This window comes from Andrena cerasifolii, chromosome 15 (assembly GCF_050908995.1).
Source record: "Andrena cerasifolii isolate SP2316 chromosome 15, iyAndCera1_principal, whole genome shotgun sequence".
Lineage (NCBI taxonomy): Eukaryota > Metazoa > Arthropoda > Insecta > Hymenoptera > Andrenidae > Andrena > Andrena cerasifolii.
In genome coordinates this window covers 1,573,271-1,600,180 of record NC_135132.1, presented here as the reverse complement: position 1 = coordinate 1,600,180, position 26,910 = coordinate 1,573,271, and the positions used below count along the sequence as shown (strand labels likewise).

The window sequence follows — 26,910 nt, the reverse complement described above, 5'->3', positions numbered from 1 at the left end:
TCGTTAATTTTGTTTTATTGTACTTGTCCGAGGTTTATATAACATGGTTCTTATACAATAGCGTTTTTGAAGGATTTTTTTATGTTATATGATATACAAAATACTGTGTATAAAACATTAAGAAAACTAAATAAAATCTAAGTAAACTTAAAATATGGTTCTGAATAGAGCTTCTTTAGTACATGTTGAAGTCTCTCGACGTACGGTCTGCGTTACATTTAATAAATCCTGTAGATTTGCTTCAGACTTGACTTGTTCCAAATACTCCTGCGCCAATGCCACACCCCTCTCTGCCACGTCATTTGTTACATTCATTTCCGAAAAAAACATACAAGCAATTTTGTAATCTTGCAGCGAATGCCAGGTTGCAGGATCATGATGCATGAATTTGTATTCCAATCCAAATCTTTCAAAGATTTTAATAGTATTTGGGGTTCAAAATCACTCAAATCTTTGCTTACTTGACTTTTTTAAGCCAATTGCTAACATCTTGCGGTCTTAATACTAGGCGTTGTAATCCGGAACGTTTAAGAGCACACGATGAGGTAGAGCCGCTACTGGTAAAATTTTTTGGAAAAATCTTTTCCACCATTTTCCTTTTTACTGAAAGGCATACGTCTCTGTCAAGAAGTGATAACCCTACCACTTCCTCAGTCAGGTACCATAAATGTCCAGTGAATTTCTTTAAGGCCACATCAGATACGGACTTGTCAGTCTTTTCATAAAGTTTTAGATCTTTCAAAAACTGGAAGTCGTTCTAGGGCGCGTGTGTAGCGTTACATGCACTAAACCAATATTTTATATACACTAACACCACGAAAACACTCATTGTTAGCAAACCTCTCTTTTCTCTGTCCGTCATTTTTAATTGATCTTTAAGCAGGACCATTTTAATCGAATAAATTGCTCTTGACATGAAACGTGCGTTATGGATCGCGCCCCGTTTGTAAAATTTGATTCCGTGTGGCGAAGTCCCTCCCAAAAATGCATGCGAGCTCCAACAACTCTCTGTAGTCGTCACGTCTAGTCGTCACGATAATGGTTTTCAGTTAACTTTTGCTCCACAAATTGAAGTATTCCATCTAATTTTCCGCTTAGGATCGGGTCAATCTCGTCGTCTTCTATTCAGGCTGAAAATTTCTTCTGGTCAATATTGGGCCACTGAATTTGTAATCTTTTAAAAATATAAATGTCTGGTCCCGACGAAATAGAGACCGCAGCTTCAAACACACCCTTCAGAACTATCTCTGCCATGTGATGTCTGCACGCAAGATATAGAAGTGTCTTCCCAAGTTGTTGCTCGATTAAAACGCATGCCCCTTTTTCCGTCCAGTATTTGAACTTGTTGTATCTGTGCAAACAGCTTATACCATGTCACAAAGTCCCCATTCTTTTAGTAGAAACGCTACTGCATTCGCCTGCTCAGCGCCTGTTCCATCGAGCAGTGCCGGGGAGCCAAGTAGTTGCTCATGCATGCCAGGACTGGTGATCAGCACGGGTAACCGTTCCACTATAGCACCACCGTTTAGTGTCATTCTTTTGCCGTCAAAATGTACAACTAACTTCGATTTGTTATCCAGTTTTTTTTTAAATCGGTTTTGATTTATTTAGCATACTGATTTCTATATTTTGTTCTCGTACGGTGCATAGAGCTCTTATTCACATTTATTTCAGATGGACTGACGTTGAAATTTTCAGCAGAGTAAAATACAATTCTTGTCACTGATCTAATGCTAACTTTATCAGTGTCAAGTGTGGCTGCTAATTTTGATGAGATAGCATTTTTGCGTCCTCTTTTTTTCCTTGCAGGTTCTGTTTCCAGTGTGTTCTTAGTACTCGGCGTTGGTGACAGGAGCATCTCACCTTCAGCAGAATGCGACTGGTCATCTACGCTCACATCGGTACTATCCGAGCCAAAAGAGCTAATGGCCACTGTATGCCATTCATTGAATTTCGCACGGGCACCAGGATAATAGATATTATAATGAAATAATTATGCATGTGTTTATATAGAAAGTAAATTAATTCCACTTATACATTTTCATTTCTTGTTGACAACGGGTCTTCCTTTTCAATAACTTTTCCTCTCTCTCTGCTGCTCTTTTCTCTTTTTTATGAAGGTTCATATCAAGAGAACCCATACAACCGACACGTCCCTTCTCTCGTTGTAACATTAAAAACTGTCTGTCCTCTTGATTCTTAATTCGAGTCATTGCGTCCACAGGAGCAATGTCAAACAAATCATCAAACGTCTTTTGGAAAGCAGCTTCTCTTGTTATTTGAGTAGAATCACGCCGCTTCGCTGTTTTTTGAAGTGATCTCCATTTGTCATACACATTTTTTAGCTGAGTCACAATACAACTTTTTGATCGGGTAGGAATACGCGCCTTCCCCCAAACTTGCATTACCTGTTGTGCCGTGGCAGAGTATGCTTTAGTTCGAGAGCCTTCTCCTGGCTTAGCACGTAGGTGATAAATTGAAAGTCTCAACACCTCCAAATTCGAAGGTAATCTTGCTCCACTCAATTTATCTTCTGTATGATGTACTAAATAAATACTCTGTCTCAGTTTTCTTTTCGTTGTACTGCTCTTTTGAATATTTAAATCCATTTTAAACGAAATATTACTTATGTGGGAGGGATGGTAACAGTTATGGCAGAGCGTCGCTTTGGTTGAAGGTTGTAAATCTTCACGATTCTCTGACCACTTCTCCTGCACTATGATATCGTGCAAGAGCCCAAGAATTTGAAAACTGATGTTCCAAAATGAGAAGCACGTAATGAGGGTGATTGAGAAAAACACCGCACACAATTTGAAACACAATACTTAGTCTATATTTGAAATAAGAAACTCAGCAACAAAAATATTATCGGAGATGTTCGCATATCTTCACGACGTACAAGTCTTATGAAAAGTCTTCTGCTCGCAAGCAGAGCTCGATGATTCTTAGTGTGTTTCTAATTTGCTTCTGCCTCGACGGCGCTTTAGCTCGCGAACGATGACTCCAAGATTCCTCGTAGGGGTGGAGTCTTAAGGTTCCAGGGCTAACAAAACTAAACTATTGGTGGAGTTGTAACAGAGAGGTGGTAAAAGAAAACTGTCTATTGGCGAAGGCGTGTCAATCTCGAGGGTGGTTGTGGGGCGTGAGAACGGGAACTTTCCAAATCTCGAAACATCGGTACTTAATTTATAGCTTTACGATGCTTTGGCGACAGTCTAAACAAGTCGATGCAGGCCACCCGCGTGGAACCCTTAATCCCTGGGAACCTTAGTTCCGGCTTAAGAGATGGCTTAAGCAGTCGGAAATATATGACTGAGCAACAGCCCTACGCTTGGACTGACGAAAAACAGACGCGTGTCCTCTACATAAACATGACAATAGGCTGACGGCCCTTCCTGGTCTCGATAGTGTAACGTTTCAACTTTCTCTTCTCAACAGTAACCACAGAGGTGAGGGAAAAGTATAAGAATAGTACAACATTCGTGTTCACGTCTCGGGACGATCTCCGCAGCCGGCGACGCCGCACCGATCCCCATTCTTTTAAAAAATACGATAACGTCGAATGCCGATTGTCGAATGTCGTCGACCGTTGGCGAAAACACAATCATAGCGCGCATTATTGGATTCTCTTTAACCCTGCCGCAGGCGCCCGCGTAAGAATTGGGTTGCGCGGTCCTACACTTATTTTGCACGTTTCGAGGATCTTGTGGCAGGGTCAAAACTTATCGTATCGAGGTCAAAATTTAAATGAGTGCTCTACAAGTGAAAAGGAACAAATTAAAAAAACTTCTCGCAGTCAATTAAAAAGTCGAATTTTAAGAGACACCCTAGTGTGTAAGTTGATCAATAATAAAGTTGATAATAATCCCTTATAAGGGTAACGAAATTACGCCTATAACGTGGGTGGCGGTAAGGTTGGGGTCTTCAAATAATACTGAACACGGGTTACACAACTATATACATTTATTTACGGTATTCCACAACAATACATTTGTTAACACGCGAACACTCCTGACGCGAGGGCGGAGGTCCGGTTAGTAGTTATCCACACCAGGGAGCAACTGTCACTAACCAGGGGACCTGTCAGCGAGCCTACTGAATTTGGTCCACTCGGGGAGCTCTGTCAAGCAGTCGGCTGTCTGAGGGAGGTAGTCGTCCACACCGGGGAGCTGGAACTTGTGACTGCCCAAAACTTGGGTCTGGCTCCTTTTATCCCTGCGAGGGCGGTTGTGGAGCATGCGCGTTGGTATGGGGAGCGTAGCGGGGATGCAGCCAGGGAGTGTAGCGCGGCAGCGCTACTCTGGTGGCCGCTCGACGCACCACCCTCCTGTGCTACCCGCTACACGCCCATAATTATATTACGTCCTAAGAAATAGGACATTTCCACATAATTACTATTAATGCATTTTCCCTTTTTTTTGCATCGAATACAACTTCGTTTGCTCCACGATATTTTCGACACATTTCTTAGGAAAGAACTGGAAAAAGTATTCTAGTTGGTTCTTTTCGGAAATGGATTGCGAAATTACATTGAGCGCGGGCACTTGACGTAGATGCTGCATTATTCTTGCCTTTCGGTGTTTTCTTCGAGTTAACTTTTGGAGCGCATTTTCTCCTTTTGCTACAGTCTTCGTTTAGTCCGACCTTCGAATCTACGCTCTTCCGTTTGGAACCACTTGTGCTGGGTATCGCAGCATCGAAATCAAATATGATATCATTCTCATCTTCCGAAAGATCCTCTCAAATTCATTCTGAGTTATCTACTGAGTCATTTTCTTCTTCTTTAAATACAGAGCCACGATTGTTTAAAAATCGAAAATCCTCTTCTGCATCAGAATCGTCAGAAACATCGGAAATATATGGATCTGGTGGAGCTATAGCTTCCATAAACCTAGTTTGGCTTCGAGTAATTCTTTGGCCTAAAAGAAACATTTAAAGATCGACTAAAACCAATCAAGTAATACGAAGAAAAAGTTGACTTGTTTATACACCAAAACGCCTGCCGTTTCATACACGATATGTTCATCCTTACCATCTTGTTTCTCCTCCAAATTTAAAAAAATCCAAAATACATCATACACAATACATGGGTTAAGCCCTCCTTTAAATATTGCTATACATCGAAATTACCAAAAAAATTTGTTATTTACTGTTTAGGTAATTAACGGATAGCGCTCGTCTCGGAAACCGGGATCGCGTGAGAGGTCTTCGTTAGTTTTAAGATACTTTACTTTTAAGCACTAGTTTTAATCTTAAATTATACTATTTTTCAGTTATATACAATAAAGAGTTTAGGAGCACAATTCTTTACAATGTTGTTTGTTCCAAGGTCTTTTGCACTAAATTTCCTACGCGGTAGGAACTATCTATTTAAGCAGCGAAGCACGTGGACTCAGCCGGAGGTCCTTCACAAGCGAAGCGATTAAGCAAAGCGATTTAGCAAAGCGATTTAGCAAAGCGATTTAGCAAAGCGATTTAGCAAAGCCAAGCAAGCGATCGGTTGAAGCTGTTAGAAGGTGTTACCTTTAAGACGACTCGGTAACTAGTAAATCGAGGAAATCGGCGTCGATTTCCTCGAAACCGCGATTTTTCCCCTTCCATCGATTGCTGATCAATAGAGGGGAGCGCATGATCGATGCTCCGCGTGAGCGAGATGGGGCAGACAAAGATTTGTCACACCTGGGTCCGCTCGGGAACGGGAGATGGCGTTACATATGTGATTTTCTTAACACTTACCATTTTATTTTAAAAAACTGAGGCACGTTTTGTCACTTTTGCAAGAATGCTAAACACGCCCACGCCACAATAGGGTTTTTTGAGGTTATAATACATAAAATAAATGAATGCAGGGTTCAAGTAGATCAACGTGCTTAACAAGTCGGTGCAAACTGTCTTGGTCGCGACCAAACTAATTTCCACATTTCTTAGGGGGTTGTGAGATTCGAATGTATACGACGGCCACGTAGACTCTGGTTGAGGCATCAGCGAAGCCACGAGGTTCATCACCCATTTGATCTGGTTGCATTCCGGTCCTTGAGGGAATGCGCACCTTTTCTAAATTTGGAAGATCCAAATTGTAATTCATTATATGACTATAATTTCGTTGCGTCAGGAGATCAGATGGGGAGGAGTGTCCCACTCTATTTGTCGTAGCTAAAGCTCTTGCATGAAAATCTTAGCCGATATGGCGACTGAGGACGCCTATCCCAAGGGATCGTAAAGTTGCGCTTTGTTGGCGCCAATTGAGGTGGCGGAGTAATTATGGAATGTGTCCTCGCAAGGAGACCACGGCAGGTCCAGCACCATTGTGGTGTCGCCCTGATGCATCAAGCGGTCGGACACTTCGCGGTGGTCCTCTAGAATTTCCGACAGCAATTCTACTGAGTTCGCTGTCCACTTGCGAAGGATGGCAACGATTGTCATCCCCTTTCCTCTGAAACCCACCCTCCGCACTCTAACAACCCGGGTCACATGACGTCAAGTTATCAGGCAAGCCCATCGAAGCTCAGAGATTTCATCTGTCCTCCGAAATTGGGTAAATGGGGCTTTGATCGGCCCGGGACCGGTGACAGGGTAACTGTCCTGTACGCTTCCAGCGTCTCAAATTGTTCCAGCACAGGGGATATCAGATGCCAGTGTATTCCTCGAAAATGGACATCAACGCCTGAACGTCAAGGGATTTCTTGAAGGCGGCACCTGCCTCCGCCGCATTAGAGTAAGCTGAAGGAAAAAATGATCGGCGCCGATTATGTCGATTTTCGACTATGTGCTCCTTCTCACATATGTATATCCACCAGCAGTGAATACGAGAATCAGCCTCCGTCTCCAGAGGCAATCCATGATCTTAAGGGGTTATGCCTATCTGTGAGGTCTGAAAAAAACATGTATATTCGGGAATTTTGGGGGGAAAAACTTTAAGGCTTTTTTTTAAACAAAACTTTATGTATTCGAAAGTGTACATCTTAAACTACTTGTAGCAATTTTTGCGATAGAAGATAGAAATAAATAAAATAAATATCAGCGATCTCCCAGCGGCGACTTTTTTTCAGTAGTTTGCGGTGACCACTCTAATTCTGACCTGGCTCATCCGAAATAAAAAAGTGGCGTGAATTTAGTTAGTATATTAGATTATCTAGACCTTAATCGTTCATTATCCTGGAAAGTTAATTTGCTACAAAATGGCGAATTCTCATAGCAAAAGTATCGATTTTCGTCACAGAATCACTCTCATTTTTCTCTAAAATAAGAACTACGCAACAGAAATGATCAGATAAGCTAATATACTAACTGAATTTGGTCGATTTTTTTTTATTTCTGATGAACCAGGTCAAAGCTACAGTGGTCACCGTAAAGTGCTTAAAACGTGCATTGTTATAGTCGCAAGTAATGAATGCTACACCCGTTAACGTGATCAAAATCACAATACACGCGTCGGTACATCGGACACAGTAAAAGTTACTGACGTAACTCAGCATAGTCTCAATATAGTTTGAAGCGATCATAAGTATAATCCTATGAACATTCGGATATATCAGCACAAGCCTCGTGTGCTCATTTTTGGCAGCTTGAACACTGAACCCAGTCTTCTTCGTTGGTTTCCAGACAAACTATGCAAAGAGTATCCTGGTTTGTCTCTCTTGGTTTTAGTGTTCTGGTCTTCTTAAGCTTATTTCCTAAGTTTTCCTTTTGTCCTTTTCCATTCTCTTTCTCTTCAGTCAACAATTTACGGGGTGATAAAGTGAGAACTTCACTTTTCTCAGATCTTCTTGTCCTTGCTTCAGTTCGCTCCTTTTTAGCATCGGGTAACGGGGACACTTTCAGAATGGCTTTGCAAATATTAACGACAGGACTAGTTAATGCCTGCACGTCTAATGTCTCTTCATTTATCTCTTTAGGAACATAGGTACTCGAGACGTCTCCATCGTAGAAGTCAAACCTTGTTGATCCCTTATTTCGTCCAGTGAAATATTTGTCATATCAGAACCTAAATAATCGACATCTGAAAATATATTTCTATCAAAAGGATACATTCCAGTACATTTGAAGCCAAGCACTACTATTTCTAATCGACCAACTTTCGTGAATGCACCTCCTACAAGGCTCTTGCGTTCGCTCTCATCCACATATCACATCGTTCGTAATAAACAGTTTTAAAAGGCCTCATAAATATTCTGTCTAATGGTTGGAGCTTGAGACTAGTGTGTGGTGGAGAACTTATTAAATTAATATTATGATTCCTACAAAAATGGATAGCATCCAAAGTTTTATGGCTACTATGGCCATCTAGAAGGAGGAGCACGGGAGTCTCTTTTGACGGAAGGGCAAATTTTGCAAAATGTTGCAACCACTGTAGGAATAACTCGCAATTTATTTAACCCTATGGTTGAGCAGCACCTTCACTCTCTGCAGGAGCATTCATCATTAGACGTTGATTCATTCTCTGCCTTGGAAAAATAAAAAACTGAGGTACGAACTGCCCATTGGCACTCATGAAAAAGGGGACGGTAATATTCTTGCCCCTTTCAGCTGATGTGAGTATTTCAACCTGGCTATTGACTTCGCAGCCAAGACTTTCTGATGTTTTTGCACGCAGCTGACTCCCGTTTTGTCGCAAGTATATATATTAGAAGCAGAGAACTTATACTGTTTCCTGAGTTTTTCGACATTATCAAAAAAATGTTGAACTTGCGGCTTATTAAAGCCCACAGCTCGCATTACGCTTGTAGACTGAGGTATTCTTAGCGAAAGATCAGTGTGTCTAGCCATCAATCATAATAAAAATGTTTGCCCAGCCATTCCTTTTTCCGTGTTTAAGCGATGAAGAAGCTTTAGTTCTACTGCTAAATCATAAGCTAGCTTTAAAAATTCCTTCTTCATTAATGGCAAGCAACGATTAGACAGGTCCTTCACATAATTTATTAATTGTTCTTCATATTCTGGTGGGAACGTTTTGGCGAATCTACCTAATTTAGATTGCAAAGTAATTTCTTGACCAGATTATATAGATTTTATTTTGTCAAACAAAGTACTTCTCCCAATGCCTTATCCTGAAGATGCCTCTCTTAGGCTAATTTTTTCCAGAATTTTCAGAAGTACAGTTTTCAAATTATTTTCATCCCACGAATCTTTTTCTTGTAATTAATCATTGTTACATGTATCTTTTAACCACTGAAACCGAAATAATAAACATTAATACAAATAGGAACGCACAAGATTGTATCCGGTAATAGGGGACAACGATCTGTGTGAAACCAGTGGACAGTGAATGGATTAAATTTTTTTTGGTGAAAACCAGTGTACTGTTTACTCAAAACACAAAGGTAATTAAAAAAATACTTACCAAAAGATATAATTGCGCAACTCACATGTCTTTTAGCCAGGTAAATTGGTAGATATAACAGTTTAAACTTTACACGATGTACCGGATTCAGCAATTACAGCAATTTAATACGTACTGCAATAGGCAACACCTCACACCTTAAAACATCTCCACGCGGCGTAGCGTACCTTTCGGATTCATTCGGCACTCTCAGTGAAGTGTTGATCGGAACCTTATCACAAGTGGATGCAGAATATTACAAGCGAGAATTAAACAAAATTTACAAGGACCAATGCGAAATTACCCAAATAATAGCGAACCAGACACATATTATAAAAGGGGAATTCTCAATCATGCATGCAAGATTGGTCAATTTAATAAAAACATTTTCCAACTGACAAAGATGATGGTCGAGCATTTCGAAGTATTACGACACAATCGGACGTAAATAAACTACGTTTTGAAGCAGTTATTAGGGATTCCGTGATTATAGCACCAACCTACTATTGTTAATAGCCGCAATATTGTTAGTAAAGCAGGGAATTTTACACCCCGCTATTCTTTCACCAGAGTAGGTAACTATTGAGATCAGCTCATGAAATTAAACAAACGCTGGTGTACAAATTTCCCTTAACACAGGGAGAATTACTCACGGAACAAATTGAAAAAATAACAAATTTAAATGTAATATTCACAAGAGGAAGGATACTCTTCGAGCGCACCATACCCTTTCTGGAGCAGAAAATTTACAGTCTATATAAAGCTGTCTATACAAATCTTGGCCATGGATACACAAACTTGGAACAAAAAAAGTAATTTCTTATATCCAGCCGCAAATTCATGTCATTGCAGTATCATCAGATCATCAACAATATTTTACGCCAACCGAGAAATACTCGAAGAATTGCCGCTTTCATTACAGTCAATTTTGTGGGACCAACTACTTTACCATTATATCAAGCAGATCGACACTTCAATAAATTGGAATATTTGTGAAATCAAGTTGACTGTGCATTTAAAACCATACCGGCAGACTTTAAATGCACCAATTACCTAGCTTTACTTCATGCTAGAAATAAAACAGGCACAAATTTATTGCAAAGGAAAGAAACCGGTAACACAAAATATCTCCGCCATTGGAATATTCAAGTTGAAACCTGGATGCCAAACAAAAATAGATACTGTATAACTGAAATCATGGGAAACGATCGAGGCCTCACAAAATATTGAATACTATTCCTCTGAATCTAACAACCTATCAATAATTATACCGGAAGTTACAGAGCATCACTTTGAAGCTCTGGAAAGGAACGAGCAGAACGTCGTACATTGGGATGATCTCCCAGCAGCATTATCACTTACCGAGATAGAACAACGAGCAAAGGGTTTAACAACTCCATCAAATATCCATTCGGTAAGTATAAATCTCTACCTTTTTCTCCATAGAAGGCATAATTCTAATACTGATCATATTAAACATAATATTGGCTATGAAATTCAACCTATGTCAAATCAGCAATAAACCAGAACCTCATAAGGAGAGTAATGAAATAACAATAAATGTACCGAGTACATCTGAAAATCCCAGACCAAGCGCCACATTTTTCTACGGGGATAAAACCACTCCCACGAGAACCCCTCACCTGGAACACTCACAGTTTCAGGGTGGGTGCGCATTAAGGATGGCTGTTCTATAAAATCAGGGCATCAGGTCCCTTAACTTAGTACAAATCGCATATCGAAGAACATAACACAAAAACTTCTCTAGACGAGGATACAAGGACACGTAGCGGTGCAAACAGGACACCGCGGATCTTGGGAAACTTCATATCGAGTGTGTACTATACTCACACCAGGGCCGTGCATCTACAGTACCGGGGGATTCATCCGGAAGGGCCGAAGCTGTTCGACCCGGAAGACCATATCCAAAACGGAAAGATGAGGACGATCACCGTGCGTGACTTGTATCACGTACCAAGAGTTCAACTCCTACATGTCGACCAGGCAGCACCTGTGTCTGCCATTGATGGACAGCATCAGGCCCGGACGATTCGTGGCGAAGTCAGCGAAGTGAGGGTAACAACCTGTGCCATCTTTTTCGGTGGCCACAGCATAATGGTGGACGGCTTGGCGACGAAACTACGGTTCCTGCCACTCCGGTTCCGTGCCCTGCTTTGGCAAACGATAAGGATACGGCTGAGGAGTGTTAAGCCACACTCATGCCGCTCGCTTCAGCGAACAACACTGATCGCGGATGCGGTAATGGGGAGAACAAAAGGCTGCCTTACGGAAATCAAGCAGACAATGGAGGGCATCACAGCCGAGCTGATGTTGGACCAGCTACCTGGAGAACCTGCCCTGGACGTCATCGACCACTGGCTTAGCACCAATTAAACCAATGGCCCCACCACATAACAATAGCGATAAGTACATTACACCCGACAATTTTCTTTCACACCTTGTTTACGAAAGGATTTGTGGGACGTTTTTCCTTCCTTGGGTGAAAACATCACAAAAACTGCGATGTTTTATATTAGGGGGATTTGCTACAGATAAAGAATTTTTTCCATACACCGCATCTCAGTTTTTGGAGCTTGTGTCTGGGAAGGGAAAATGCCCTGAAAATCTTTTCGGTTATTGTCTACAAGTAATGGGGAGCATGACCCCCACCAGCTGGATGGTGGCTATGAGTGCGAGAGTGACACGGCGACGACTTCTAAAATTGCCTTATATGGACATTTTACTGAAACCCCACGCATTTGGGGACTATATAAACCCTAATGGTTTCAACCTTTGATGACTCAGAGCTATACAGTCACGCGTAGAGTCACGGTGTGCCACGCTGGTACAGAGTTGGTTACATTCAGTGAGATCGGGCTCAAATTCCTTTTCGAATCATAAATTAACCCTATAAAATCCGCGAGTTCGGTTAATATTCTATTCGCCATTCTTAGGCCCCGTATCAACACCGTGCAATATTGGTAACTTACACTTCTTATTAATTGATCGGGACACTTACATTTATGTTATAATTGATTATCCAATATACAGAAAGTGTTCACGTGTAAAATCAAGTACATTCGGTAAACCCATCTTTTACTCAGCAATCCTTATAATATGAGTAGCACATACAAGTTTACCGCTCGAGTTGTATGAAACTTTAATTTAGAGTTACGAGGTATAACCAACATTTCTCGCGACTCACTGATTTCACCCATACAAGGAAATTTCTCCAACCCAGAGGCTCCTCAATTTCGTATCGGGTTCATCTACAAAACTTCACCTTGAAGGCTCCTTGATTTCGCATCAGGTTCGTCCGTATTCAACAGCTCCCTGATTTCGCATCAGGTTCGTCTGTAAATATACCACCTTCTTAACAGCTCCCTGGAATCAGACCAGGTTCGTCTATGAATTCTAACCTTTTTTTTTTTGACGTGGAAAAATCCCTAACGGATACCCCGCCCCTCCCCCGGGTTATGTGGTGGGGCTTGCACCCACTAAAACTCCACGGTGGTCTTCCTCGGGCGCGGAGTCGCGCGCACGAGGGGAGGGACTTTACGCGGGAGCAAACTAGCGATACATCCGCTTGCCCCCCCCCCCCCCCAGCGCAAAGGCGAACTCCGCGCTCAACAACCCCGCGCGATGACGGCGGGGCCTTCCCGAAACTCCGGCGACGCGCGACGGACCACTCGTCCGCGTCGCCACTTCTGGGGGTCGCATGGTGTTGCGGAGGGGTGAGTGTGCCCCCCGGCACCCTCACCCCGCGACCCCCGCGATCGAACAGTAACCCGGACAGTGGCCGGGCGGGGAGACGGCACCTGGTCAAATGATCCAAGGGACCGTTCTTCCGCCGCCGCACCCGGGAGAGCCGCAAGCGGACACCCCGGGGCAGGGGCAGAGTGCAATGACGGTCCCGTTGACCGCCGAACTCACCCTATCTGTTCGATCGCCTACGACGGGAGCGCGTTAAAAAAGAGCGCTTATAGCGCGGCTCCCGGGAGGGTAGCGGATGTTCGGCTACCCCCCGAGGGGGCCCTCTGAAACGAGGACCCCCAGATCTTTACGCCGCCGCCGTACGCCGCGACCTGCCACGACGCGACGCCGACGGCAACCCCGTGGCACTGCCACCCCCCCCCCCAAGATGGCCCCGAAAAGGGGGCCCCCCAGACCCGGTGATTCGCCGTCGGGGAGCGGGGTGACGCACTGAACTACGTCACCACCCGACCTCCCCCGGCTCCAGGTCATCTTCGCCGGCCTCGGCGTCTGGGGGCCGCGAGACGGGACGGGTGACCCGTTATTTCCCGCTCGCGTTCTGCCTCCTCCTTCTCTCCCATGACCGCCTCCGCGTACTCGGAGACGGCCACCCAACACGCCCGGTCCCTCGCCATGCGACGCACGACCGTCGGCAGCGAGAGATCCGGGCCCAGCCGCAACTCGAGGACACGGCGATCGTCGATCCACTCCTATGAATTCTAACCTAACCCAGACCTCCTAGCAGCTCCTCGACTATACGCCGAGTTCAGCTACAAATATCCCCCTTGTGACACCCGGATTTCGCATCGACTTCGTTCACAATGTTTCACCATCGTGCGGCTCCCCGATTATTAAAGTCAGGTTCGTCCGCGACTGACTCCATTCCTGGAGGCTCCCTGATTTTACAATCCAAATACAGGTTCTTCTTCATTTACAATAATCCTAGCGGCTCCCGGAGTTTGCATCCGGTTTGTCCGCACCCCTAATTAACAAGCTTATAAACCATATTCCTTGGGAAATACTAGATGAATCGATATAGGTTATGACACGTGGTCGATATAATAGGACATAGATTTGATCGATATAGGATTCGCACAATGGGATTAATAATTAATATATATATACATATATTTTTATACAGGATGTCCCAAAATTCAGGGACTTCCTGGAACACGCAATAATCTGATTAAAAAAGACATCGAAAAGTCCTTTACGGTTTTGGCATCAGAGGTTTCATTTGCAAGATATTAACAGTTGAATATTAGCGGTGGAACCTCCGGGCCGCGCAGTTTAAAGCCGAGACAGCGTATGAGAGAGAGAGAGAGAGAGTATGCACGCACACGGAGAAGACACGCGTAGATACAGATCCACACACACAGTAGAGCCGACCGCGCTAACCTACTTTCACGGTTTGAACTAGAGGTCTGTGAAGTTGGCACCCCCAAATGCAAATTTTTATAAAACAACGATGGTATGCGTTTGACCACGATTTGTCCACGTTTGTCCAACAAACATTTTCGTTTATCCACCCACCAATAAGAAGTTATGACCAAATTAAAAGTTTGTCATCAGCCCATGAACTACGAACATTTTTGATTTTGTTTTAAAGCGGAAACATATTTGAAGATATATGCTATTTGTAACGAATGCGATGCCGCATTTAAAGCTCATTGCTTATATGAACTGGCACCTACAAACGTGTAAAATGAATTGATGTAAGTTGCGCAAAACAGCGCTTATATTTACTCGATAGAATAACGTCATTTACTTTTACCAGCGACGACAATAATGGTAGAGAATATAATTGCTTGCAAACTCTGATTGAAAACGATAGTTTAGGTTCATTTTTTACCGATATGAAGGATCAGGCCGAACAAATTGCTAAAAGTATTTCAGAGACAGATAGCTACAATCCGCTTTTTTGTACAGAGCTTGTACATTATCTCGTAAAATTAGCAAACCACTTTGCTCTTTGGACACAAATAATGACCGGATATTTCCCTTTGGCATCAAATATTGTAACATCTTTCAGATGCGAAGCATATTTAAACATTTGAAGCATTCAGATTTGGGCGCAAATTATTAACCAATGAGCGTCGATAAATTTGTCATTCACCATATAGGGTCATTCTGGGAGAGACGCACCACTTTTTTTCGATTGCTTATAAATTTTTAAATAAATATAACTGAAAATTTTGGTAAATATAATTTGATTGTTTATTTCAATCTCTGTCACAAAACAATACATTAAATATATAAAAACTTTATTATAACATTAAAATATGCTTTCTAAAAAGCTTCGAAAAAGTGCATCTAACCCCAGACCTGAGGGAGAGATGCACTTCAGATTCGGGAGAGATGCACCTACTTATATGTATCCCCTTCTCCCTACTTCCATTCTTTTGTTTTCTCTTCCACACATGTTACAGAGAGCAGGATGCATGGTACATGTTTCGTGGGGCCATTTTGTACATTCCGGGCAACGAATCCAATCCACTCTAGAAGTGGTTGATTTATAATCCTCCAAACATTCATAGCAATTGTTGTCCGAGTCTTCATCAATCTTGATCGACTTGTTCTTTGTTATATTTTTTTATTTTTCTTTATTACCCTTTTTTGAAATTGTCTTGAACGATTTAGACTGTCTCTTTATGTTTCTCTCAAGTGCATTTTCTATTTTTTCTTGTTTAATTGCCTTTAATAATTGTCTTTTCTTTATATTTTCTACACTAGTCAATACCTTAGCAACATTCCTCTTAGCACCTTTCGGTGTTGAAACAACAGGAATGGGCATAATTTCTTGTAACGATTTTGACGGTGATGGAAAAATAAATGAATTCTGTATGCCTGATGTAGATGCTATTGGACTCGCTGGTGTTGTTGAATTTTCTGATATTGAACTATCAGATGTTGTAGTACTTTCAAGCGTTGTTTGTATAATTTCAGTCAACCTTTGTTGTGCTGTGGAATCAGACACACTGAAAAAGTGGTCTGGAATCGCAGCTGTGTCGAAGGGATAAATGCCACAGGCTCTAAAGCCAGAAGTAGCATTACGCACCGTAGCTGACTTTTGCCATGCCTTAGACACCAGCTTTCCAACTTCATTCCTTGAAATGTTCCTTTCCTTATTAGAAAGCATCCAATCTTTAGTTGCTTGATTATAATAGCTTTTAAAAGAATGGAAAAATGATTTATCCAAAGGTTGGAGAGCATTGGTTGTGTGCCCTGGAAGACATACAATGATAATGTCACTTGCATCGGCAAACTCCAACATATCTGGGTCATTGCAATGTGAAGCATGCCCATCTAGGAGTAGAATACACTTGCCAGGAGATTTCCTTGGCACAAAATGTTCCTTCAACCACAACATAAATATCTTACTATTCATATATGAAGACTTTTGATTCATATAAACTTTAGAACCTGCAGGCAAATCGTTTTCAACCGCTGTCTTCTTATTTTTCCCCTTTATGATGAGTACGGGGAGCAAAAAGTGACCCTCCGCATTGTTGCATGCTACAGCAGTCACTGATTCACCCTTCTCTTTTGACGTTACCACCTGAACATCCTCACTGCCTTTCCCTGCGATAACACTGCCTGGTTTATTTATTAATTGTATCCCACTCTCATCCATGTTATAAATGCTTTGTGGCATTTTTTCAAGGTTATGTTTTATAAGTTCATTGCGAAAAACCTCATAAAATACAGCTACACTCTGTCTATTGAGCCCCTGCCCTCTTGCTACAGACAACCCTTCACCTTTACGAATGCTAAGATCTGGATTTCTTTGTAGAAATGATTTCAGCCAATCGTATCCTGCCATCTTTTTCTCTTGAGACAATATATGTTTGATATTTAATTTTTCAGCAAACTGAAACGCTATAGATCTTACAAGGGTACGATCTGGTGCAAAGCCAGCAACTGCAAGTCGCTTAATATGAGCCACCAATCTTCGTTGATGCTCAAATCCAAGCATCGGTGGTGGTCCCAAGCCATGTTTCACTAGATCACCTGATCTGTATCTTCTTAATAGTGTCTTCTTTGATATGCCATATTGCTTAGACACAGCATTTAAACCCAACTCATTACTTTTTAATTTTGATATTGCTTGTTTTAATTGTTCCTCCGTCCATGTTGCTCTGGCAGGAGCATTTGCTTTTCGGACATATACCATGTTCTGAAACAGATTAATTGTACTATGAATTCATGGTGCATCTCTCCTTCAATTTTGAGGTGCATCTATACCTACATCGAGGGATAGATGCACCTCTGCATAAAAAAACCATTACGCAGAAAAAAAGGTTAAAACGCGTTGTTATAGCGAGAGGAGAAACTACTGCCCCTATATAAACCAATAATAATAGTTAAAGCTACACGATAACTAGGTAATAAAAAATTTACTCATCGTTCACACAAATTTTTCGCCTGAAACCCAACACAACGAAACGTTTTTCAAATTTAATGATCTTAAACCGCACGATCGATGTGATTTGTTTAATAGGGTTATGTTTGTAGACAGGAGCACGCGTCTTAAGCGTTGAAACAATGCTGCCACTTATGTAGTGTGGCCAGAACAGTAACTGGTGCATCTCTCCGCTAGGTGCGTCTCCCCCAGAATAACCCTAAGATCTATCGAAATTGAAATGTGCTGAAATTAAATGCACGAACAAAAAATTGCATTGCTGCAAAATGAAGTAAGACAAGAAAAAGAACGAAAATTTAATTCCCGTGATTTTGGCGAAAATATGCAGTACGCTAGTCATACTTATGATTATTTAAGGGTGTTTGAGAATCTAACGGTTGAGCGCGTGGGGAATGCCGGTGACGTTAGGTCGACGGTGAAAAAGGTTTGAAACACAGCACGTAAAACTGAGTACGTCGTTTATTAAAAATGAGCAGAGAATTATGAACGTGAGACGGCGAGATTGCATGGTTGATTATCAACTCGCGATTCTATTAATGCACAAGGTGGTCTCCCACGTTCTTCGTTTCTCACGTCAGAATGGCCACTATGCCAGGTCCATACATTAGACCTTCCTCTTCCTCAAACTCTTCGAGCGGGGCCGCATTTTGTTCCCCACGAGTAGTTCGTTCCTCCCTGATGCTGCTGAGGCTGCGCCGTTCTTGTTTCTTCAGCCGCTGCGCGTCGTGTTCATGGGCGAACATTTTGCACTCTCGGCCGATAATGAGGTCCAGTGCTTGCATTAATTGCAGCACAAAACTATAGCCTTCATTAAATGTGCCAGCAGCCAGGAAAGAAGCGATTTCCACGATTTTGAAGCCGCAGTTTAAATGTTTAGGGGCCAATCGCCATATTGTGGCGTTAAAACTCTCGTTCGCGTTCTGTGTGTGGCCACCTAAGCATCTTTCTAATAAATCTACTCGTGACAAATCTTCATAAATTGGCAGAATGTGCTCCTGTACGTCCGGATGAAGTGCAGGTAGGTGCTCATAACTTCCTATGGTACCTGCAGCTTCTGCAACGCGCCATTTGCACCATGAGTTAGTTCCTGTGGGACAGTTTTGGTGTTGCGGGTTTTCACCGGTGGAAATCATGTTCGCACGGCACACGCGTGAAAATTATAGAATTTTGCTTTCGAGGTTGTAAGGCTCGATTCACCGGTTGGTACGCGTATAAGCCGGACGATGTATCACCCGCCAAATTAATATTGGGTGACTGTTTAAATTATTACGTGTCGATTCTGATCTGAACGATGATCTGAGAAGTTAGCTCTGCTTGTGCTGATGTGTCCGAATGCTGACCTCATCAAAAACACCGAACCTTTTCGATGTCAAAGGTGGACAAGACATCTGATTTTTGGGAGGCGCCAAAATGCCTGATTGGCTCAGCCTTGCTTGAAGAGGAGGAACCTTCCCTCCAAGATTTCGGTGATGGAGGAGGAATCCTCTCCTTCTTCGTGACGTAGCGCAGGGAAAACCGGACATCTGGCTAACAATCTCGCTAGGTTGATCGGCCGGAGCCTCTCGCCGGGGTCGCGGTTTATGATCGTATTGTCCCGCGAGTCAGCGGTGGTCGACGGTATGTACCGTTTTGAAGTTACCGTACACCACCCGCTGACAGAGCAATCAACGGATTTTCCCAGAGCGAGGACGGTCGAAGTGTCCAAAAAAATAGCACGATGCCGAATTGCCACCTATTAAACATCTGGCAGGCAAATGCTCCCCAAGACTTCGACGGTAAGCAATTGCCTAGTAATAAGGGTCGCTGAATTTCTGCCTCGCTCTGAGCCCCCCTTTGTTCCCGTAAGACGGAACAAATCATATGATAGAAAGTAGCCATTACAGCCTTCTGCATTTCTTCAACGGATTCGTGGTTCCTTCTTATAGCTAGACCGTAATATTTTGTCAATTTTTTAGTAAGGACTTCTGTCAATTTTCGTCTACCTCCGAGTTTAGCAGATTTTTTTACGCTTCGCAAACGACTTCCCATTCTTTTCTCGACGTGGCCGACACATTCACTTTTTTTTACATCGAAATCATCGCCATAAGGTTGCATGTCCACAATCGCTTTGAATGCCTTCGCGTCTCCGTCACCAATATAATTCAAGTATTTCACTCCGAACTTTTCCTCCGATCTTGAAAACATTTCAACCATGGAGATAACCTCCATTTTTCCTGCGGAGCCGTGATGGTTTATGGAACATTCGTCAGCATGATCTTCCAACCACAGCTTATAATCGTCATTATCTTTTTTCTTTTCCCAATATGTACATGCTTGGCAATAACTCCCTTTAACCACAATATCTATCACCTTACCACTGTAGTATCCAATTAGTGTAATTACACCAAACAGAGAAGAAAAGCCGCGCTTTTTCCAAGATCCATCGCCGGAAACTTTAAAACTTGATGCAGGTCTTCCATTTTCCTCATTCTTCTTTTTTTCTTCTTCAACCGCCTTTTTGCATAGAATATCAAATGCAGTTTTTGTCGTATCATGAAGAAGTTTCACAATATCGTCGTAACAGCTTTTGCTTAGACCTTGTCCAAGATCCATAAGGCCACAAAAAACATTAATCCCTTCTCTTGCGATGCCCAGCATTCTCATAACGAAGACTAGTCTCCGATTAATTTCATAGCCATTTTGGATAAATGGACCAGAACTTATTTTTGTCGTGCCACACGTACACTTGGCTGTTATTTTAAAGCCGAGGCCTCGATGTCCAGATTCGTCAAATGTTATTTTTTGTTCGCACTCTTTACAAACTACAATGTTCGCAATGGCACTAAATACACTTACGAATTCGATGATTCTATAACAATGACTCGAATTCACTATCACTGTACTGGCACGCGCGGATTTTAATTTTCTCGCGGAAGTGCTCGTTGTTAGCTGGCGATTTTTATCACAAAATTTATTTCCCAAAAATTTCCTTCGACGCGGCATATTCGGACGATAATTATCCCTTCTGGTTATTTTATTACCCATTTCAGTATTATATTTCTGCACGAGGTGAAATTCGAACTAACACTCACGGACAGCACAACGTATTTCCCGAGAGAACCGTTTATTCACAAATACTTGTAGAATTATTATATAAATATATTTATAATAAGATGATAAATAATACGGAATTCATTAGAACTAAAACTATTACGATACATCTAAATACGATTAACTACAACACAATACACCTAGTGCGAAAACTCTGAAAGGTTCGATTGGTTCTCTTTGCTGGTCGTAACGACTCTGCCCGCTCTGTTCGTCATCTAGCAAAACTTATTTTTCCAAAGAAGACTATCCGCCGAACAGGTATCATTTTACCCATCAAACAGGGTAATTCCACTCAATAAAACGATTTCCCTCCCCCGAAAAGTCCCTGAGCGAGTCGCTGGGCCCGCTGACGCATCGGGTTTTCCCCACGGCCCTGACTCTTTAGTGACATACAATGCGCATACAAGCAAAAACAATGAACAATAAACAATGTACTATACACAGGCACATAATCGCCAAAACGTTGAAGCTATTGTACAGACCGTATGTCACGAAGGAATCGTGAAGCGGAGAACACCTCACGCTTTCTAGTAAAACTGCGTCACTTGCTGCTCCGTAGCAAAACCGGCTATATCCGCTTTAATTTTTCGAATTTCGTTTTGCTAATTTGGGAGCATATTATCGTGATGCTTAACTATGGATTTATGCAAAAAAAAATCGATTTCTTCGACCCCCTACATTAGACCCACCCCCCCCTAAATGTGTAAAAAATGTTATTTATTTAAACAATATCATTATACCAATAACTTAGCTCTGTGAAGAAAATGTTCACAAATATCCGTGCACAAGGCCAAGTCGATTGGTTGAATATTTTTGGAGTAATATTGCCCGCAAAGTGTGAAACTTGTCGTTTCGAGAAAAACGCATTTAAAGTTTTGTGGTAGCCTGGCGCTCCGTAGCAAAACCGGCTATATCCGCTTTAATTTTTCGAATTTCGTTTTGCGGCTTTGGGAACATATTGTCGTGATGTTCAACTATTGATTTATGCAAAAAAAAATCGATATCTTCGATCCGCTACACCAGGCTCCCCCCTTAAGTTTATAAAAGTGCGCGACGCGGACGGAATGTAACGCTGATTGCTTTAAACAGTAATAATTTGTAAAGTAGGACGAAGTAGGATGTGATTTTTACATAATCGTGTAGAGGAGGGTGTACTGAAAATATTCCAATTGGTTAAAAGTTGGGACTTGTTGGGACTTGTCAATTTTAAAAAATGTCGCAATTTTTCTTACTAGATTCAGAATTATTTTTCAATACATTATTTACATTAATTACTAATAGAAGATGATGTTTAGCGCAAAAGATTGACCTTTAATTTAAGCAAAACGGTATTTGGCTGCATTCCTTTATTTTTTTTTACTTTTTCTTATAACTTGGAAACGAAAAGTTTCTCGTACATTCGATTTAAACCACTGAAAAGGGCATTAGATAAAGTACTACATGAGCAGTTTTCAATTTTTTTTATCACAATTAAGTTAAAAAATTGAAGAAAAAAATTTTAAAAATATTAAAGTATACATTATTAGAAAGGATTACAGTATTTACTCGCTAAGGGCTCGCTGGTCGGGACCGGTGTTGAGCCGTCATCGTGAAATGAGCCCTAATTCCGAGCGATCGTTTCTCGCTACTTTCTGGCCGAAGGGGGGAGCGAGATGGAACGCTTTGCGTGTGCGACGGACGCGAGCCTTCAGACGAAAACGGTTCCACATTGCACGCATCGTGACCAGTGATGCCAGAAACGTGCGACATGGGACAAATGCTTACCCCCACTATGACCTACCGTCGTCCCCCACTTTCTTCCCATCGCACTGCACATAAGTATATCCCTACTCCTGTCTGTGTGAGCTGCCTGTTGGCCTGCTGAAGACACGAACAGAAGTAGGGATATGCTTGTGTGCAGTGCGATGGGAAGAAAATGGGGGACGACGGTAGGCCATAGTGGGAGACGACGGTAGGTCATAGTGGGGGTAAGCATTTGTCCCACGTTCCACGATTCTGGCATCACTAATCGTGACTGCTCGACGCATAGACCCCACGGTCAGATAGCCAGAGTCACGTCACGAGTCTTTTTTGCGCCCTAAGCAAGCTTGCCAAATTCCGCCATTTTTCATTATACATTTAATTAAGGTTCTTGATAACCTTACTCTTAATATTTACTCGTAGTTTAAAACAGTTGTACAGTTTGTAGTATTTCATTTTAAAAATTATTTTCAACAATGCCACCAATGAAAATACCATTTTGCGCCTCTTGTCAACCCCTAACAGTTACGCCCTAACAGTTTTATAATAAAGAGCACAATTTGACAAGTTTGCCTAGGGCGCAAAAAAGACTTGAGCCGTGCCTGCGTCAAGCTTTCGGGGAAGCCGATTTCGTGTTTACGATGAGTGCTCACAGCCATCACGCACGCCCGTCGCGCACGCAAAGGACGGAGTGTCAGGCGTTCGAAAGACGGAGTGAGACAAAATATCAACGCGTCGTCTGTCTTGTACCGTCCGCGCTCGCGTTCAGTGCCTCCCACTTGCTCTTGTTCCATCTCACTCTCGCCTTCGCCGGGCAAGAATGAGACAGTGGTGTGGATAACGAAAAGATATCTTAAAACAAATGATCCAAATGGTGCTGAATAAGTGAATGCGACCTACTATATGTAATATATGTCTAGACAATTTTTCAGGCGCGAATTATAACCGGTCTACAAAAAATTTTAGCCGCTTTCAAATTCAACATACGGAGTTGGGCATTGTGATTTCCTATTCGAAATTAAAGGATCTGATGATATTAACAAGTTATGCGCCACGTCCCCATTTATTGAATACTTCGAACATTTTCTAGTGTTGAATTGCCGGAATCTTTTGAAATCTTTGTTCCTAGATCCCTGGGCTTCTTCCGATATTTGACCAATCAGCGGAATAGGGTAAAGGATGAAATTACTGTCATGTATTTATTGACCACAAGCATAAGTTTCTGTTTATTTATTATTTAATTTGTGTATATGAAAAAAAAAGTTTACGGCTCTCGAAGCCTCTATTTTTATTTATAGATTCATTAATTTGACAAAAATATTTTGGGCGCCATTACTGTCACCCGTGAAATGTGTTCGATCGAATGACTGACATTCTTGTAACGTTCGGCTGTTAGGAAACAACTGAGCGTCACAGGTGCTCGAGAGGAGAGCGGCGTCCCCTCGAGTATAGGATAGGTGGAGGTTCGTTGGTTTGGAGTAAAGGATTAAAATCCAAGCTTTTAAACTTAAGAATGACTTTATTCAATAACACTTAATCCTAATAATAATAATAATAATAATAATAATAATAATAATAATAATAAGTTAATAAGTTAATATTTCTTACAGCTACGATTATACATTTTGTCAAAAAAGTACCGGGAATCGATCATTTAAATAGCTCGCTTAAAGGGTTTGTGGAAATTCTTTTTGTCGCTAAGTTGGCACAACTGTCCTCTATACTCACGCGGAGCTTGAGCGTCACTTGTCATTTAGTTTGTTTACAGTGCGCCATTGTGTCAGTTCATCTCAAGTGTTTTGCGATTTTTACAATGGATAAAAATATCGAACAAAGAATCTGTCTGAAATTTTGCATTGCAAATGAAATTTCGTGTGCCGAAGCGCTGAAAATGTTACATATTGGCTTACGGTGAATCGAATTTATCAAAAACACGTGCGTATGAGTGGTACAGTGCATTTAAAAGCGGTCGAGAGGTGGTGGAAGATTTGCCTCGCTCTGGTCGGCCATCAACGTCTTCAACTGAACTTCACATCGCTAAAGTAAAGGAAATGGTGGCTGGAAATCGTCGTTTAAGTCTGAGAGAGGTAGCCACCGAAATTTCTGTGTCTCACGAATCAATTCGTACCATTTTAAACGATTGTATGGGCATGAAACGGGTTGCCGCTCGACTAGTGCCGAAAGACCTGAATTTTCTGCAAAAACTCAATCGCGTTAAGGTCGCTGAAGACATGTTAGATCGAGTCAATTCCGACCCCACATTCATAAAACGCATTGTAACTGGTAATGAGACATGGGTTTACGAGTTTGACATGCAAACCAGTCAACAAGCTTCGGCATGACGCCTTCCAATTGAGCCGAAACCGAAAAAAGCACGTCAAAGTCGATCAAAAGTGAAGGTGATGTTGACAGTTTTTTTCGATTACCGCGGTGTTGTGCACTCAGAATTCTTGCCACAAGGTAAGACAGTAAATAAAGAATATTATCTGAGCGTTATGCGGCGTTTGAGAGAGCAAATTCGTCGAAAAAGACCAGATTTGTGGAGAGAAAACTCATGGATTTTGCACCACGATAATGCACCATCTCACAAGGCTATTATTGTGAACGAATATCTGGCCAAAAACTCAACAAATCTTATCGAGCAGCCACCGTATCCCCCTGATATGGCTCCGGCCGACTTTTTTTTTCCAAAACTGAAATTACCACTTCGAGGCACCCGTTTTCAGTCGATAGATGACATAAAAGAGAATTCGCGGCGAGTACTGAAGTTGATTCCAAAAAATGCGTTTAAAAAATGTTTTGATGATTGGGTTCTTCGTTGGCATAAGTGTATTATTTCGAAAGGGGCCTACTTTGAAGGCGATACAATAAATTTGGATGAATAGTACATATTTTGTGCTTCATTGAACAATTCCCGGTACTTTTTTGACAGAATGTATATGGTTTTATGCTTTTTTTTGTGTTTTTAATGTTTTTTTTTGTATCTACGCTACAAAAAACCATTAAAAAACAAATATATATATATATATATATGATGCATATGTATATTGTTATGGTTTCGGCTCGGCATAGCAGAAGTTTAATGCGAAAGTACAACAGAAGCAACAGAACATTAACAAGAACAGGGTAACAGATATAACCGTATACAATCACAAACGCGCGAGAATTATGTAAATGTCGATGCGTTTGCACGTAGTAGCGTATGGTTATCGAATGACAGCTTGACAGGCGATCGATCCGATCGCCTTCTTCTCGCTGTCCTCTTGTTCCTGTCACGAGCACCAACAGGCCCTGGATTCCAACCAAAGGGTGCTCGCAACACTGCCTCCCCCTCTGAAAGAGTGGTTGTCCCGACCGCTGCAGTCTCTTCGTTGCTGACAGCCGTACCCTGGTCCGAAAGAGTGGAAAAACGCTGCGTGGCCTCTTCCGTCCGGCACCTCGGCATTCGCCTTCACGCCCAAGGGGAAAAACCACCCAAAAACCCTGGGCAAGGCGTGGGTACGGCGGATTCCCCCGAAGAATTTTCCCGTCCTTACCCTCCACTTGCGTCTTCTTTCTTGGGCGCTTCTCTCTTGAAAAAGGCTTCTTTTCTTCGGCGACACGTCCTCTTCTTGGGCAAAAACGGGTGGAGGAGTCCTGTCGTCCGGCGGTCGGCACTGCCATTCTTTTTCATCGTCTCCTTTCTCTTCCGTTTTTTCCTCTCCTGCTCCTGGGTCCCTCGCGTGCGAAAGTGTGAAAGCCGTCCCCTCACTAGCGCATGGTTGCTGGAACTGCTCCGGCTCGCGGCCGCGCCTCCGGCTGACGCGATGTCCTGTGCTCCCTCGGATGACGCAATTCCAAATTCCTTCCGGTACTTCTCCAGGCAGCTATCTGCAGGGTTGCCTAATAAACGGGCGACAACACTTTAGCCGATCCATTGTGGTATTGAAAGACATTGGAGCCGAGAGAACCTGGAGAACGGAAAGGCGAGCCGAGCACGAAAGCAGAGGTTCACACCTAAACAATGAGCTTGCTATCGGCCCGTTCCCCGATCAATCCGCCCAGTACTCCCAGCTCGTGGAGTCTTCTCTCTTCTTTCTTCCATACTCCTCCAGTACTCCAATCCTTGGCATCCTGATGGCCCCATTCCTCTTCTAGGCCTCTGGTGCTGTCCCAGGGGACCGTCCTGTGCGTCCGGTTAGCGATCCCGTCTCCGCAACATCACCTCCAGCCGGTCCAAGCACCGCTTGTCCGCCTGGTGATTGGGGATGCCATTTCCCGTCTGCTGTCCACCCTTCTCCTTCTTTGTCCTGGGTACCTCACGAGATCCTCCATCCCGGCCGCCCCGGGGGCTCGTGGGGTCTCCTCCAGGGGGCTAGCGGGGCGCTTTCACGTATGTCCGCGCCCCCGCTGCGGACCGCCGCGCTATTATGGCACATTCGGGGAATTCGGGAGCGCGTATCCCGGCCGCGGTGGCAGTCCCCCGACACCTTGTCCCTCGTCGTGGGGTATCGAGAACCTGTAACAACTCAAGAAAAGGGGGTAGAATACGAAGGTAGCCTCCGGAACCCAGTCCACTGATTAGCTTAAACACTAATCTTCCGAC

The 26,910-nt window shown here is 42.6% G+C and overlaps 2 protein-coding genes across 7 annotated transcripts in view; one reads left to right on the top strand and one right to left on the bottom strand.

Moving 5' to 3' along the window:
• The window catches only part of LOC143377162 (unconventional myosin-XVIIIa), a 390,650-nt gene that overhangs the window by 66,186 nt on the left and 297,554 nt on the right, over positions 1–26,910 (top strand). The gene's annotated exons all lie outside the window — the stretch shown is intronic.
• Positions 18,065–20,138, bottom strand: LOC143377051 (uncharacterized). The gene is made up of 2 exons (XM_076827963.1): positions 19,356–20,138; positions 18,065–18,628 (listed from the first exon to the last, which is right to left on the bottom strand). The coding sequence occupies exons 1-2, from the start codon at positions 20,136–20,138 to the stop codon at positions 18,065–18,067; spliced, it is 1,347 nt and encodes a 448-aa protein (XP_076684078.1).

Excerpts from the sequence above, each read along its gene's own strand:
- LOC143377051 (XM_076827963.1), bottom strand. The coding sequence starts at position 20,138 with ATGAGAATGCTGGGCATCGCAAGAGAAGGGATTAATGTTTTTTGTGGC. Across the intron at positions 18,629-19,355 it reads TAATGGCTACTTTCTATCAT|ATGATTTCCACCGGTGAAAA; the intron begins ATGATTTGTTCC and ends TGCCGTGCGAAC.